The 17,525-nt window shown below is 40.3% G+C and overlaps 1 protein-coding gene across 5 annotated transcripts in view; it reads left to right on the top strand.

Moving 5' to 3' along the window:
• The window catches only part of LOC105839276, a 38,285-nt gene extending 26,171 nt beyond the window's left edge, over nucleotides 1-12,114 (top strand). For 2 of the 5 annotated variants that reach the window (XM_036293618.1, XM_028191507.2), the window contains one exon: nucleotides 6,299-9,995. Coding sequence is in view for 3 of the 5 variants with exons in the window: in XM_036293617.1 (XP_036149510.1) it covers nucleotides 6,299-6,351 (53 nt within the window). In the remaining 2 variants the exon portion in view is untranslated. Of the gene's footprint in view, nucleotides 1-6,298 lie in introns of all 5 variants that reach the window. The other 3 variants (XM_036293617.1, XM_012685463.3, XM_036293619.1) reach the window with 3 other exon arrangements.
• Nucleotides 12,115-17,525: the final 5,411 nt, after the last annotated feature.

Raw genomic sequence — 17,525 nt, 5'->3', positions numbered from 1 at the left:
AAGCATTATTTTTAGTACTCTCAATGCTTAAAATAAATTATAATTACTCAGCAAATTTAATACCGTCCAGTATTACATTTTTATAAGTAGATATATATATATATATATATATATATATATATATATATAAAATATGTCTTAAGATGTGTAACGAATATTTTACGGGCGGAACCAATTAATCGGGCGTTAATCTCCCGATACCGGGTTTATAAACTCGGTATCGCCGGGTTAAAAGTGCTCGGCCGCTGAATGCACCTGAGCACGCACGGCGGCGGGCGAGTATAACTACGGATTTTTATCAATTAGCAGATAGCGGAGAACGCGGGCTTCCGCAATTGCGATGCGAGGTATCGCAATGCGGGGTTATAGCGCTCGCGGAAAAGTTAGCGGAGCATTAATTGTCGTTTACCTACGCCTCGCATTAGTGTCCTTTCGATAACCGCCTCGCGCGCGGCTATTGAAAATATTCGCCTCCACAATCCTATATACGGAAAACGCAAAACGTAAGATCGTAGTATCCGCACCTAGACCGTCACCACGATGTAAGTTATCGTAATTTCGATTGATAAAAGTACCCATAGAAAATACCATATACATGCATAAATTGCACCTATCGCTGTTGATTTTATTTTAAAAAGAACTCTTCTTTCAGATTACGTTACAGTCCTATCTTGCTTGCTGACGCAATTACGTCTATTTTATTATATCGCGTTATCTATTTAAATACTGAATGTGATTGTTAAACGAATCTTGGCGCGATAATTGTCGCTTACATATATTTCGCATTACTCTTAAGCGGCACAAGAAAGATAGCGAAAAGTTACGGATAAAGTTTTTCGCTTTCGAAACGATTTACTGACAGATTTCGAAAGAAAAGTTTACTTGCCTTTTTCACATGCAGTTGTTCACGGAAGAGTGAGCATGTCACCGTGATACCCGCGAATTATTACGATGTCATTTCTAATGATATACTGTTACCCGGCGGCCGACACCGCGAAAGGTTTATGCAACTGCATGTCCACAGATTATAATTTCAAATGCTATAATCGCCGTCCGTGAAGACAGCACCTTAATGCCTTCTCGCAGTATTTTGTGACATTTATTGGCCGGATGTGGCGATTTTTAAAACACGCGCGGACTTAAATACGCTCTTCTCATAATGTAATCTCAATTCACTTACTTTGTTATCTCACAGGGGTAATTTTAATCGCGCGTTATTGCAACCAGAGATATTTATCGATGGCGTCATCGGCATTCACGACACAACACGCACGACGTAACAGCATTGAAAGGTAGCTATCTATCAAGGTAGTTCAAATTACAAGTGTAAACACCGCTTTGAAAAGGAATAGGCATACTATACATCGAGCCCGTTTGATTGTAACGCACAAAGTCGAAGATTGCGCTTAAGAAATCAAGCGGCAGTTCTTGAAACGTAAACATGACAGCTGAGCCTTGAAATATATCCCGCAATTGATTAATATGCTTATTAAAAAATAAGAGTCTAGTATGAAATAATATAATCACGCTTTGATGAAATAATTTCAATAAAATGTTTCATAAATTGAATTATAATACCATAATATTACCGAACATTTTATTTCACAAAAATGTATTATTATCATCTATCATAGGATTGATTATTACTATAAACTTTTTTTCAGGAACATTATCTCTAATAAATGATTCTACCGTAGAAAATATTTAGTGAAAAAAAATTTTAACTAATTAATTCATAATTTCTGCCACATATTGATTTAAGAAATTCAATCACTGACTTTTTGGCCTTAATTTCACTGTAATCTGATCTCTTGATTCATTACGCGACAAAGTTAAAGTCAATTTAATTAGCATTTGCAAATCGAATTAGCACATTCTGCTTTCAAGCAACTTAATTTACGTCGATACGTTTTTGGAACGTTTACTACGATACATTATCGAGAAAAAGATTTCAAAGATGAATAGCCGTACTCTTCGTCGACATAGAGCTATTGTGCCTGTTGTACCTCGTTCCTCATGCAAGGCGTGAAAAGAAGCTTTTTTGCGTGAATTCTCGTGTATGAGCGGCACTGTGTATTAGCGTTCCGCGACGTGCGCTAACATCGAGCTCATGTTCGCCATTCGGTAAATGAATTATTGTATTCGAGTACACACAGAAGGCGCGGCAGCGTTGTGCAACGCGAAGAGAAGGCCATTCCGGGTTCTTAGAATTTTACAACTCGCGCGACTCACGTCTTGGACCCTCTCCGCGGCGGTGCAGCAGTCTTTCATAACCGATTTTAATAGCCACACCCATGAAATTTCGAATATAACGATACATAAAGGTGCTTTAAATATTTGATCGTGACTTAATATCACGTGCCTCCATTGTGAAATTAGAGCAATCTTCCTCGCAGCAGAACGAAGAATCAAAGTAGAGATTTTGTTAACCCCACGTGCATCTTGCAGATTGCAGAGTCTGACGAAAAAGTCTTCTATGCCACTACGAATGAATGGGAACGGCTCTCTGTTTAGAAAAGTTACATATGCCGCTGTATTTAATTTAAGAATAATTCTCGACTTTTTACGGTACATTCTTCGTAAAAGATTTTATTTCTTTTTATCGTTTTATTCTTTTGTGGAAAATACAGAGTCCTTCGCGATAAGAAAGTAACATAGAATTCCACGAAGATTTTTAAATGTACATGTTCTATTTTTGTTATGATTGCTCATTAAGATGTGAATTTGTAAGGTGTATTTCAAATATATTTACTCATCTTCTCCAACTTTGCAATTTTTTATAGTAAAATTTGTAAAATAAAATAACACACACGACAATATATAAAACGATTATTAAGCTAAAAAGTTTTACTGTTAAATTAATAAAATTCTTTCTTACAGTACTTGATTCATCTTTCGCGTGTGGTCAAAGTTGTTCGAGAAAAGTGCTGTCAAGCATGAAATCGATATTACTTATGGTAATCGAAGCGCAGTTCCTGCACAAGCGTTCCTTCCATGAAATAGCATGCTCCGTGAATTGCACTAATATTCTGGATACAATGCATAATTTCTGTTGGGCGGAAGAAAGAGACGTTACGTCGGGCGCGTGATAACAAACGGACAGGGTTGATGCAGGAGAGAGAGAGAGAGAGAGAGAAAGAGAGATCGGAAAATCGCGCCGATTCCTGTTAACCCCGTGCGCATCGTCTCTCGAGAGATTACTACCCTTACGTACTCCGCGATTCCGCCACCGCGGAGGGCTCGGTCAACTCTCTCGCACGCACACGAGAGACTGTATAATTCCGACGATAATTCTCAACGTACAGCCCCAGCAACGTTACAGCCGTGGTATTCGCCGTAGATGTAAATACCCGCGAGCTCCCGGGAGCCCCGCGGATATTAAACATACGTTCCCCGGGTAGTCGACAAATTGCTCGCATGAACCAGAATAATTAGCATCCCTAGCCTACGGTGGTGTATGCCTGCTCGTCTTCTCTCTCTCTCTCTCTCTCTCTCCCTCTCTCTCTCTCTCTCCCCCTCTCTCTCCAGCTCGCTTCGTACTCGCGTATCCGTCCTCTTCCTTCCTTCTCCATATCTCTTCGACAACTCTTATAACGCTTGAATCAGCATGGTACATCCGGGGAATACCCAGAACGAAACGACCGTGTCTCTTCCTCTCCCGCTTGTCGACTAGCTCTCCTTCCCCCCCTCCTCTCTCTGTCTCTCTTTCTGTCTCTGTCTGTCTGTCCGTCCGTCTCATTGTGCCGATGCACTACGTTCCGTGGTTGCGTTTAATCAGCCCCGCTGACTTGATGCGCGCCATACCGTCCGGTCCCTGGCGTGCGTGCCGGCTGCTTAAGAATGTAATTTAATATGCGACGTTACCGCGGGCCCCGCCGTGTCATATTTATAGGTATTTATGCATCAGCTTCGCGGGCACGTTTGAGCCGCGCGAGCGCGGCTGGTGCGCGAGCTCATTGAAATTGCCTCCCGAGGAGGAGGTATTGCCCGTACACGTATTCCGTACACTCCCCGTACCGCTCTCTCGTATCGCGTAGGTGGGAGGGGAATTTATCGTTGTCTATCGCCGGTTAGCCCTATGCACCGCGCCGATTCTCTCCGCGACGCTCCGCTCCGCTCCGCACGTAGGTCGATTCACTCGCGAGGAAAGAAAGGGAGAAAGAGAGAGAGAGAGTGAGAGAGAAGGAGACGCATCGCGACTACACCTGCTGTTAACATAATTTATTCCAGCCCGCCGCTCGCTGCGCTCGTCAACCTTATACATCAATCTCGAACACGCGTGGATTTATTTTTGAACAGAGTCTAGTCCCAGTTATACTCTCGGTTTTGCTTTGCGTGATATATACCAGCTCCACGTATCTCTCTTAACTCCCCAAGAGATTCCCGCTGCATATACGCGCGCGCGCGTGTGCTCGTATATCGCTGGCGTTGGTCTTAGAAAGACTGACATTGAAAATTAGCATGTAAAATGGACGCACGCGAGTCAATTCTTTACGACCATCCCATACCTCTCGCCGTGACGTATAATGCTGATTGTGAGGGATATTGTATATCAATTATTAATTTCAGAGATTACGGCGAAAACCCCTGCCATAAAATAACCAGAATGCAATCTTGGGAGGGATAAAGTGCATTAACGTTCTAAGGTACAAGGCGCGCCAAAGGCGATGAATCTTATACAGCGGAATAATGTATGGCACGAAATAAATCTAACCGGTGTGTGCTGAACGAGGTGATTATCTAACCACGTTTTCACAACTTTGCGTATTATATTTAACACATAAAATTGCAGTTACTCCTCCTCCTAGTTTGCAAATGAAAACACGTTGTAACGAGCGAAGCGTACGTTATTACGTAAATACGCTAATACAATTTAGAAATCAATTCCGCAGCGGTCAGAAACTAATATCGCATCGTTTATATCACACACACTTCATTTAGATTTCACTCCGACGTGATAGAGTAGAAATCTAATTTTTATAACCACGTATAACTCATTCGAGGCGCACGTGCATGAAAATGCACGATGCAATCACGGCGAAATCACGTTCATCGAGATGTCTCACGCGGTGTCAGGTCGCACGATACGTAGCGTAAGCTTCGTTATTATCGCAACCATTCCCTTTTCTGGGACGACGAGGGCGTGAACGTACATCGATACGTTACATAAGACGATTAATCGGTATCCACCTCCACCATCGATGCGTTCGAGATGGGCGTTAAGAGAAAGAGACACGTGTTGACGATACGATGAATACTAAATTTTTTTTATACAAGAGGAGGACCACGTAAATGTATCGAAAATATTTGTGACATGTAATCGTGCTAAATTGCAATAATGTTCCGTGAAGATATTACTATCAAGTGTATTCGTTAATGTGCCAACGTACAAAGATCGTAAGTTGATTCAACGTTTTCTGAATATTTTTCCGACGTAATACTACTATGTACAGGTCCGTTGCTCATCTTAAGAACGCCAACTAATACTACAATTTCATAAAGACATGGAAAAATAGTTAACCAACGTTTTATCTATTTGTTTAACTTTGCTGTATACGTGGAAGGAGGAGACCGCCGCGCGATCACCTCGGTACCCAGCCGCTCAGTGTTATTTATAAAGCAACCTGTTTTATGTCGTATGTGCGTCGCGAGCAATATAATTTTCCGCATTTTCCGCGCGTTTTCTCGCGAACGCCGAGCGGACTCACGCCCTAATGATGCACTCGTCGTCGTCGTCGTCGTCATCCTGATCCCGCACACGGTGCGTAATATATTAAAGAACATTTCATCTATACGTGACTTACTGACGCATAAAAACGTGCAAAGGTAGCATTTTATTTTTCCAAAAAGTATTGTCTATATTTATATGAACTACTTTTATACTCTTTGGTGTCCATATTGCAAATTTGCCATATTGCTGTTACATTATATTCAATTCTGAATTTGATTAAAAAACCCAATGCTTTCGATTTATTTCGTCTGGATTGCGTTTATCAAAAGTACCTTTCAGGCTACGCAATTTTCCTGTATAAAGTTTCATCTACTGTTAAATGTTTAGCTGATACAGGGCATTTTACTTCCACCAGACCATCTTTATCTATAAGTCTATCAGGAGAAGCACTTAGTCATGGATTATCATTATCAATAAATAATCCGCGACGTTTTATATCTTTAAATTTTACGACTAATGAGTCAACTTTTTCCGCTTTTGTAACTTTATTCTCGTCATAAAAATTCAAAGCTTCTCCCTTTTCTAATTGAAATTGTCTTCATTGACTTCATTTTTTATTTCTAACAGCATACCGGTCCGGAGACTGTTGTATTAGCGGGAAAAGCCTTCCGAATTTCTAGGGGTGAGATTGGGTCCCACAGTTCCGTGATGACTTGCTCAGATGGCTCGTCCGAAGGTGACACATTCTACTTCTGCGTCATAATGGTACGCCAATAGGGGACCACGGTCTCTTGGGGTGGAGGTATTACATCTGAGAATTCATCTAGTAATATGTGAACACATTTACTTCTGTTCTTCCTCCACAATGGTGCAGCCCTCTGTCACAGTGTCGAAATGTGTCCGTACCACATCCCGGGAATTCACAAGGGGAACTTTGTTCTGCCGCCGCCTCGGGAACGGCAGTCCTACTCCGAGTCGCTGGACCCCTTGAGCCAGAGGTTTCGGGGTTATCTAAGGAACCACACACATTCATAAGCTGTTTGTTCTTGAAGGCATATATATTGCTTGCCGGATTATCTGTGACAATAAATAAATCAATAAAAATATCAGTAATAAATAAATATTTTAGTATATGGTTTTTATCAGATCTACTTAAATTAAGGAACAGTTAAGTAAAATCTTCGAGAGCACCTCTTGCGAGGCTTAGTATTTCAGGGCCAGCTAATAAGGGATAAAAGAGGCTGACAATTGTCTGGAGCGTCACCACAGCATTCAGCCGCTCGACGAATCGGAGCGTTACAAGAAGTACTACGAGAAGGTGGCTGGGTGACTTGGACATGAGAGTGGACCTTCCATTATCAGGAAAATAATCAAACTTGGCTAGAGCTTTAGTTATTGTATTAATAGTAAATAGTGATGATAATATTGAACATACTCCATCATTTATATCTGGAACCATTCGGTATATTTTCTTAGTTCCTGAACTAATAGATTTTCCATCAAAATATCTTATTTTTCCAAACTCACAAAGTCTTATTGAAAACTAAGTTTCTTCTAGTTTCAAAGAGAGGTTAACTTCTTCTAAATTATTTGATAAATCATCTAAAAATTTCTCCCTTAATTATTAATTTTTTAATCTTAACTTCTTCAGGTTTATATCTGATTAAGACAACTTGGTTATCTCCTTGACACATAATATCTATAGTTAAATTGTTTTTTCCTGCTGTAAACTTTATTAAGCGTATTGTTATAATTGTCCACAATTTTTGTCTCATTCCTTCCATTCCTCCTAAATGCCCATAATAACAATAATCTCCTTCCAAAAGTAACAGTGTCGGGATCATAATCTGGAGGGTACAATCTAGAATTATTCAGAACATATACAAGAAGAAACTATGTCACGAGTCTTCAACAGAATTAAGTCTTTATCCAATAATTTGAAGAGATGAAACCATGTTATCCCATGTGATAAATCAATGGAGAGAATTACTTGCGAGCATTCCACGGCGGATTCGACGGGATCATGGCGTAACGCGAGTTCAGATTAAAATCGGTAATCCGTCGTCGATTTGTGGCGCGGCGCGGATCATGCGGAAATTTATAGCCGAATATAAATGCGTTCCCCGCGGCCGGCACGGTATTTACAGTACGGGCATATAAATCGCCGAACCGTTTCGCAAGCGATTTATACATCGCGTTTCCGCCATCTCGAATTGATTTACACAATGAGCCTGTTGCACGAATCCCCGACGATCGTTCCGCCCTTTTTGCGAAACGGATCCTTTCCACGAACGGACACTGGCAGATGTTTTATCGGCTATCGGCTATCTGGACGTTTACGGCCAATTTCGGATTTATCGTTAATCGACTTTCGCGGTGCGCGATACGGTCAGATTAAATCGCAATGTCTTCTTTCGGAAGGCGGAGATAAACGTCGAGTTAACGGCGCGCGATAAATTTTAAATTTAAATTTCGTTCAAGCGCGCCTCTAATTAGATTCTACCATTTTCTTTTTTATCCCGCGTCTTCCGCCTCTTTCACCGGGGGGGACTCGGGAGACGAATTTGGGGGACATTAAGTGTAATTATGCTCGCGCATACATCTCTCGCTCTCTGCACGATAATAAAACCTTCGCGTGTTCCACTCGCTGCAGAGATATGAAGTGCAAGATAAAAAATATTACAAGAGTAATAAATATAAAATGTTATAAATGAAGAAGTGCAGTAAGATAAGTTCCAATTAAGCAACCAGTTCTGAAACCAGGAGAGAAAGTATTTCGTGTCACAATGACGGAGCTGTTCAACAGCGTTTAAATGCACGGACATTTCTATTTGTGTTACGGTACTATTGTAGTGCGCACTGTTATAAAATCACTCTCGTTAATAACTACAGCTAGTGGCTATCAAATTATTTATGCAATCGTGGTGCGCTTGTTATTACGTTCGATTATAATCTCCACGTATTATTTCACTGTGTAGTAAAAAAATGATGAAACGCACGCAGGAAAGCATGTTTTGCGTATCTCAGCGACTTCCGCGCGATCGAAATTCGTCGAGAAATTCTTTCACGGGATACACGTATCACCTACGCCGAGGAAATTATTACAATTGTAACTATTATAACGCTTATCAACGCTTGCTTTGAATGAGATCAATCTCGTCCTCGATTTCATTTGTCATACATCCCGTCTGCATAAACCGCTTACTATTACTCGGTGTCAGGTTTGGAAACTAATAGTAATTCACGTTTGGTTTAATCAGTTCAAAAAGTGGAATAAATTATAATTTATTGACGTTGTCATCGACACTCTCGTTATGGTTCTCTTTCTTCATACTTTCTTTTGAACAAATCGACTTCTCGTATTCCACCTCTCTTCTTTTCATTTTATGTATTCCAATCACTTTAATTATCAGCAAACATCGATATGCTTCACACCATTTATAAACTATAATTAAGCGTGTATAATGATACAATCAATATATAGAAAAAAATGGATAAAACATGCACACTTATATCATTCGCCAAATGAAAAACCCCGCTGCAGTTACGGAGTTATTTATGATACCGTACGAATGGCCAACCTCAGAAACTTTATGATTCGATACAAACCGTTACTCAAACACGTTACGGCATCGGAATATTCAAGTCTGGCTATTGAGTCGATGTTAAAAACTTCGATGTAATCTTGATCGAATCTTAATCTTGTACGAACTGAGATAATATCGGCGGTGGATGGGTATTAAAAAATTCTTCCCATAACATCACACATTGTTGGCGCGATATCCAATTTCTCAGTCAGTTAGGAATTAATTTAAAGATACATTTTAGAAATAAAATCCATACTATTCTTGTCTATTTTTAAAATAAATGATTAAAAGGTTAAAATGTAATATGGGACAAAAAAATGCGCTTAATAGCAAATTGCACACGAAGACGCTGTAGGGAATTAACTGCCCGTCGCATTCCGGCCTTTGACTCGACGTATCGATCACGGTGATCGATTGTATTCACGGAATTGTATCGGAAACTCAATCTGGGATTAAAACGATTGCGGTGTGTTGCGTAAGAGCGTGTGCACACGCAGTACGTTATATTATAATTAATGGATTGGTTAGAAACATTTTTTCTTCGCAAACAATTGAGATTATGAGGCTTTTTTTCTTTCTTTTCTTCTAAAAATATTGTCTGACATTCGTTTAACGCGTGCCAATTTATTTCTACTTACCGATCGAAAGATAAGCTGAATCGAGCAATCGTTTTTTTTTTTTTTTTTTCCCCGATTCGAATATTTATGTGACATCGACATTTTCTCGTTGATCAAGAAGGCGATACACGGTGTGCGTTTGTCCATTTATTTATTCACGCCTAACCGTATGTCTGTGTGTATAACTGAGTATAGTAGACACAGTGATTTAACCTAAGCTCGCAAAAAGAAAGCAACAGATGGTTGTGGGTGGCGGTTGAACAATGAAACGAAGTTTATCTTGAGAGAACGATATAAACTACACGCGAATTTGATCAACGATTTATAAAGACATTGACATAAAATTCAGAAACAAATGTTACAAAATAATGATCCCTTTTCCCCTTAGAAAATATTAAATGCGACGATGATGCGACATGATGTAGCACAAACGGCGGGCAGGTATTACTCAACGCGCAGAAATAGACGCGCGGCCTCGCGCATAATCTACATAGGAACGTTTCAATTTTCTCGGGTGCGATGTACCTACACACACACACACACACGCTGCATCTACCACACCAGCAACAACGATTTCTCACGGCCATAATCGCGCTCGCGAGCGTGTTAGCGTGCTCTCTCGTCGCTGGTTCATAGCTCTCGCTGGCTGGAAGAAGTACGAACGAGCGGGGTGAGCGTCGGCCTATAAATAGTGAAGGAAAGTATGAGGTAACGCGGCAGAGCGTGTCGCGAATTATAATTTAATTAATTGAGGGGAGAACTCAAGGATATCGTATAGGAAAAAATCGATCGTACACGTAACATCGATAATCAACGAAAATCCTTATGGAGCAACTGCGTCTACAAGTGAGACATCGATATCGATGCTCGATAATATTTGGCAATATAAATAATAATGCGAGATATACGATAAATGTGTTTGCGGCTTAAATATTCATGGCTTATTTATTTTGCCCGATTGGAGATTTGGCCAATAAAAAAAAAAGGAAACGACGTGTAATCATATCCAGCGATATTATCAGTCAATCAATCTTTTCAACAGAATGTCACACCCGAATCATCTAATCTAAATATGTCAAGTGGGCGCGATAATCGTATTCGTATTCATATGCTAATCTTTTGTGTGAGGAAAGAAGCGGAACAACGCGTTCGATGATCTGTTGAAACGGTTACGCGTTCACTGCCAAATACGTGCCGCACCAGATTACTCAGATCGCTCTCATTACAACGGAGGTCAGGGCGAAGTAAGAGTGAATTCCATTGGCAACTTTCACATTACGCAATCTCCGTCCTCTCTGGTCCCGTAATGCGTACACACACTTATCTCCAACTCTCACGCGGAAAAAAAACGCTTTTTGTTAAAGTATCTAAAAATTTATTTTAATCTGAAAATAATTTTGTTAGACTATAAAAATAATTATATACGACACTTAATCTGGTTGCTGGAATGTCTTTGTTTTATTGTACGTGGACTTGTTACGAATGAGAAGCTCTGTATTAATAATAATTACATTCGTTTTACAGTTGAGTATGTTTAAATTTATTACGCTTCTTTTATTTACAGACACCGCAAATGATAAGATAATGCTGTACAATATAATTTCGCGTACCTGGCAAATTTCGTAGTTTTTATGCTCCCTTTTTATTTCTTGAATTATTGGAATTTTAATGATCATGTGTTGTTTGCTCGGAACGGGAGTTCTTCTCGAAAGTAGTTTGGGATTCGTCCTGTCTTAGGGGTTAGGATTCGAAGGGTGAAGGTTCGGGTGGTTATTAATAAGAGAAAACACTCTCACTTGTTTGTCTGATGAACTTTTATTCTTGTCTTGTGGTCAGGCTTACACTCAGCTGTTGCGCGTACGGTATCAGGTATCGCGGTAAGCGACTCGTAGTAAAGCGACGTAGCTCGGACGTTGTTGAATTACTCTCCGCTCGATCACGGCGTGATCGCGCTTGTATACAATTGTTTCTGGCGCAATTTTGGGGCCAGGCGTCGGTGGCTTCTGCGAGGCTAATCGTTTCGATATTGGAATGCGGTAGCCTTACGGTTTGATTGTGCAACGTAGGGCCTTATTTTTAGGGCGATACGGAACTGCTTCCGAGCGTGATGTAAGCTCACGGAAGTTGCTTGGGACTTCCGTGAGCGCGGCGAATTCTTGTGTCTTTCGAAAGAGGTGCTGTATGGTCGGAAACTGCTCCCACATGGAGAAGCTTCCGTGGTTCAGGTTTGGTGGGTGAGGAAAAATAAAGAAAAATAATGCAATTTTGAGCGAAAGGGACGCGGCACAATGCGGCATGCCTCTTCTCGTATCTCTTGCCGCATTTTGAGCATGTAAATATTACTTTCATATCTGCATGGCGCTCAGCCGCGTGCCTGGTTTCATCGTTTAGGCTGAGCGCCATGAAATTGCCTTTGTTGAGCTGCCTGCAGGTTTGGCAGCTTCTCCTTGTGAATGGCACAGTTATTCCGTACTCTTTTTCATTGTCCTTGTACATGGCCTGGTCGTCAGCGTTAATTCCCTTGTCATTCGCCGGGGGTAGGGAATCGTTACCCCCGTCGTCCGAGGCTTTGCTTCGCTTCTTCATAGCAATTGAAGACCGCCGGCAGGGCTGCTAACCCGGCGCCGACGGCTGTTCCCCGTCCGGAATGGCACCGGTGGCTTCCGCGGTGCGGATTATGCCCCAATTAACCTTTATTAGTTCTAGGGGAAAAGCTGTGTAAGGCATAAAGACCCCTTATGATGTTTAGTTTACAGCAATAGTTATTGAACGCTTCCATTGTTTCAAGGAAATATACACATGTCACTCTCATTGTATCAGGGAAATAACGTATGTGGCTCCCATTGTTTCAGGGAAATTATAAAAACGCCGCGGGGCCCCGTACGCACGTTTATGATAAGGAGGCTCGGCTCGTTAAAATGCTTATTATTACGTTCACGATTACACTACGCGGTTGATATCGCGAAGGCTTCGATTGTTACGTTAATAATTCGCACGTGTTTGAATTCGTTTCGCACTTGGTAGAGATGCTCACTTGTACAAGTATAAGAAGGAAGTGTCGCAGTTAACGAAAATGAGTCTCGTCTCCAGAGCTCCCCCGCTCATTAAAAAAGTTCATTAAACGTGTGTTTCGTTGTGCGATTTTCCTTTCGTTTCGTCGTTAAACAAAACATCTTTTCAATCATTTTTGTTGATGAGAAACAGGAAGGGAACAGATTTTACTATAATCGTCGAACTTTGAATATTCTCTCGTAGAATTCTTGATTAATGATCTGATTAATGTGAGATGGTTTCACGAACATTTATCATGCTTAACGTTCTTCATAATTACTTTGATGATCCGATAAAATTAATTTCAGACTTGTATTCAGCCAATTTGGAGATAAAATCAGTAAAATCGCTTTTTTCCGTGTACGTATAATTAACAATTAGAAACGAATTTACATAAAATATAAAAATAAAATTTTACCTTAAAATACACACAAATGCCCATGGAAAAGTTATTTTTCATGTTTATATGCATTTTTTTCTCAAGTTGCGTATTACATGGTTCAGAGAAGAACTGATGTTCCTTTTATTAATATAATCTTGTTCAGATGCTCTTCTACTAAAAATAAGGATTCCGTAAGAAATGTCAATTCTGGAAAGTCAGCATCCGGTCCTGCGAGAGATCATTAATTCTCGAACGCGAGAGAGGTTCCTTACAAAGGTATTACAACACGATCGTCGTGACAGACGAGCCCGATAGACTCGACGCGGGATATTGTCGTGCAATTAACATTTCGCTCGTCTCGATCGTTTCCCGGCGTTATGTCACGGCCGTTGGTTTCTATCTTTTCAACGAGCGGATAATAACTTGGCGTGTGCTCCTTGATTTACAACGCTCGACAAACAATTCGTTTAGACCCGCCGGGACTCTCGAGTTACTTGGCTACCGCGCCACTCGGTGCATGAAATTATCCGTCTGCGGATTGGGAATTTCTTGTTCACGCTACGCCGTGTTCGACTTGCCGACGTTAAGTCAGTCGCAATGTTGGTAAACTAGAGCAGATCGCTGATTAAGTAATGATAGACCACGGTCACCGTGACCGTTATTCGTTCTTTGCAACGGAAATTCCGCGAGATCATAATCCGGCTGCCAAGCATCGCAAGTGGATTTCATCTAGCAGCTTGCAAATAAAGGGATCTTTATTAACGCAATAGAAAAATTTATTATCAAAATTTTCTTTATATTAAGAAAAATTATGCTATTTTCTTAACGAGTTATATAGTAAATTCTTACTTTTTAACCCATTAGAAAAAATGAACAGGTTTTTTGTACATAAATGTACATCAAACATAATATATATAAGTAATATATTTGCCCTTTTTCAATTTCAATATATACGTTAAATTAGATTGAATACTATTAAACGAATAAATATCATTGTACTGTCCAACTAAGCTTGAATTGATTTTCCATCGCATATATGAGATTCTCGCAAAATTGACCGGCATGGAATTTCGCTCTCGACGGCGGGCACGCGGACGGGCCCCCGATCTATATTCCATCGCGACTGACACGTTCAATTTGCCGCGTTCCTGGCCGCGAGTGACGTGCAAAACAGCGGATGGCAGAGTGAGAGAACGGAGGAGAGAGCGAGGCGGGGCCCAGTTTCCTTTTTTTTTCCGCAAGCTGTTCGCTCGCTCGCTCGCTTGCATGCTTGCTTGCGCGGCCGATCTTCCGCGGACATGATGAGGTATAAATGATACGTGTCAACGTGCCAACACAGAGAGACGGCCGATCCCTGACCACCGTTCAACGTACAATTGCGTAAGGCAGGCCCCATTTTCTGCTCGCGTCCCGCTCGCGCGTCCGGCCGCGTGCGTGAGGAGATTCATGCCCTTATGCCATCGCCAATTTCGCATGCAAATGTCCGGCCGTCCGCCCGCGTAGCGCGAGGATCACAATAAATAACGATCAACGGGCAAATTACCGTCCGGCGATGATTTCTTTTTTGCGCGACGTGCGAACGGCCCTCTCCCACTCTGCTTTTTTTTCCTCCGAGTATAACGCGCATGTATATAGCTTATTATGTGAACACATGTCCTTACACTGTGCCCCATATGGTGCCGTCAAGATGATTGGAATAAAAATTTGCAGGACTCGAACACTGACTTAATTTATTCTACAAACACTAGGAAAATTTTTGACCGTTTTTTTTTAAGTTAAGCACTAACCGACTAGAAATTAAAATAAGGTCCCGTTAAGGACCCTATAATGTTGGCCTGATTTAATTGTTGGGACCTGATACTATTGCCCTACCCGAGTAAATATGTAACGCTATTTGTAGCTTCTTTGCTTTCACTTTTTTTTTGGGGGGGGGGGGGGGGTTAGCTGTCGATGAAACGGACAGCGGAAATAATATAATGATCCTTGGTCTGCCTCGAGTTTTTGAGTTTTCCCTACTTACCACGCCGTCTTTCTCTGATTTGCATGTCACGATGTCAGATCGTTGACAATCACATTAGCAAGCGTGTCCGTTCGCACGCGATCGTTATCGCGAATCGAGCGAATAACTGGCTGATCGACGAGGAAAGATTCTCGAGTTTGCGATTTCTCGATCGACGGTTGTCCCGGTTTTCTCTCTTTCCGTTTGTTCGCACAGAAATTTAATCTCGCAAAATCTGACATATCGCGAGTCGATGATAAACGGCGCGTTTGATTGGCGGGCGACCACTTTCGATCGCCATAGACGACTTTTCAATTACATTATTCTGCTGTACGACATTTGTGCTCCGTGAAACGTCATGCCGAGTTTCTGTGGAGTCTTCTTTTCGCTTTCAGCTTTCTCTCAAAGCACAGATCGCTTTCAATCTCTGTAACAATTTTTTCCCCTGCTTTCGAGCAATATGCTCGTTGCAATGCGGTGTCGCAATGCATCTTCGCAGAATTTTTTTCAATAAACATCGTTAATCCTTTCGTTCATAATTAATTTTGTCGAGCGTGAATCAAAAGTTTTTAATGTTTTTGTTTTTACCTGTCTTTTTGAAGTCCTCGAAATAGTCCAGGCAAATTAGGTGAAAAAAGAGCCAAAATATAAATTAATTGTAAATGGCACTTTCTCTTCGCCCAAATGCATGTTGTAGGCAAAGATTTTCAAAACGTAAAAATGGAAAATAATTTCCAAATCTTTATCGTTTCACCATTTCAATTTTCGATTATCACTCGATCGCATTTGCGTAAAATCGTTTAGCGAATTTCAAAGTGCAACCGTTATCTAACCATGGACAACACTCCAGTCTTTTTAGCGTTGATGCTTAGTCCATTTCGCATAACGGTTTTATCAATATTTATATGGTGCAATTTTGTTTAGTTTTGAGAAATAATATTTAAGGAGACTAGCTCAGTAGAGGCAATTTTTTCTAATAACAAAAATAAAATTGTGTTAAGAAATATATTTGGTGATAAATATAATGATTACATAATACTTTGATAAACATTTGTAATTGCTACATTTTGAAATTTAAATAACTTTTTAAATTATATAACATTCAATTAACTTTAACTTTTAAATAATTTTTTTAATATACGTTTACTCATGGACATTCTGCTCCTTATTTGATGTTGGCTTGAACGTATGTCTTCTTGGTGTTATTGCCACATGATTATCTGGAACTTCTTTCGAATTTGGATTCATTATTTTATATTTATAAACAGGTTGATTAAAAAAATAAAAAATGTGATGGAGAAATTAGTCGCAATTATATTACTTCATTATTAATATATCTTTTATTTCATTCAGCATTCAGCGTTCTGTTTTTCTTGGTTTTTCTTTCAAGTGGGTCTAATGTGTGTATTCGGAAATTTTTTAATTTTTCTACACTACTACCACTTTGAATGATTTGGTTTTCCCATCGTCGTAATTATCGTATCAATGTAACTTTTTTAAATTTTTGTCTAACTTCTTGAAGCAATCTTGGTTTTATCTTATCATTTTTCCAGTATTTCATAGCTTGTTTTTTATAGTTTTTTATAGTCAGTTGATTCATTGTTTCTTCAACTGAATCGCAAATAACTTTTTCTGGAAAATAGATTTTCTCTTCTTGCGCTTCTCTAATGAATCAACTTTTTCCGCTTCTGGAACCTTATACTCATTATAAAAATCTAAAGCTTTTCCCTCTTCTAATTGAAATTGTTCTTCATTTTTTATTTCTAACAGCATACGTTCAATTTTTACATTCACTTGTCTTTCCTACGAAGTTATGACTTTAGAACCAAAAATGTTCGTGACTCTGCGAAGAGTTCACTGGATAGCCCTACGAATGGAAGCAGGGTGAGAGGACGCCGTGGAACAATGCGCGAATAAATAATAAACCGTTAATTTAGTGTGGAATCACACACGTCAATCTCAGAGCGAATCTGAGACGTCGTATATTTAAGATCACAGATGGAAAATTACATCATGCACACGTTTATTCTTCACTGAGCACAACAATGAGTCTGATAAGAGCAATTAAGTCTTGGTCATTCACTCGGTGGAAATTATATTAATCTGGTACCGGTGGTGATGATGATGCCCGTGAGCCGATATCACGCGGCGCCGTCGTGCGCGTAGCGTGGTGAGCGTGAGTCTTTAGACGGTGATGTACCTGAGCGATGATTATGAA

The sequence above is a fragment of the Monomorium pharaonis genome, chromosome 11, assembly GCF_013373865.1.
Source record: "Monomorium pharaonis isolate MP-MQ-018 chromosome 11, ASM1337386v2, whole genome shotgun sequence".
Classification (NCBI taxonomy): Eukaryota; Metazoa; Arthropoda; class Insecta; order Hymenoptera; family Formicidae; genus Monomorium; species Monomorium pharaonis.
The sequence above is the reverse complement of the archived record's forward strand: the minus strand, read 5'-3'. Positions and strand labels throughout refer to the sequence as shown.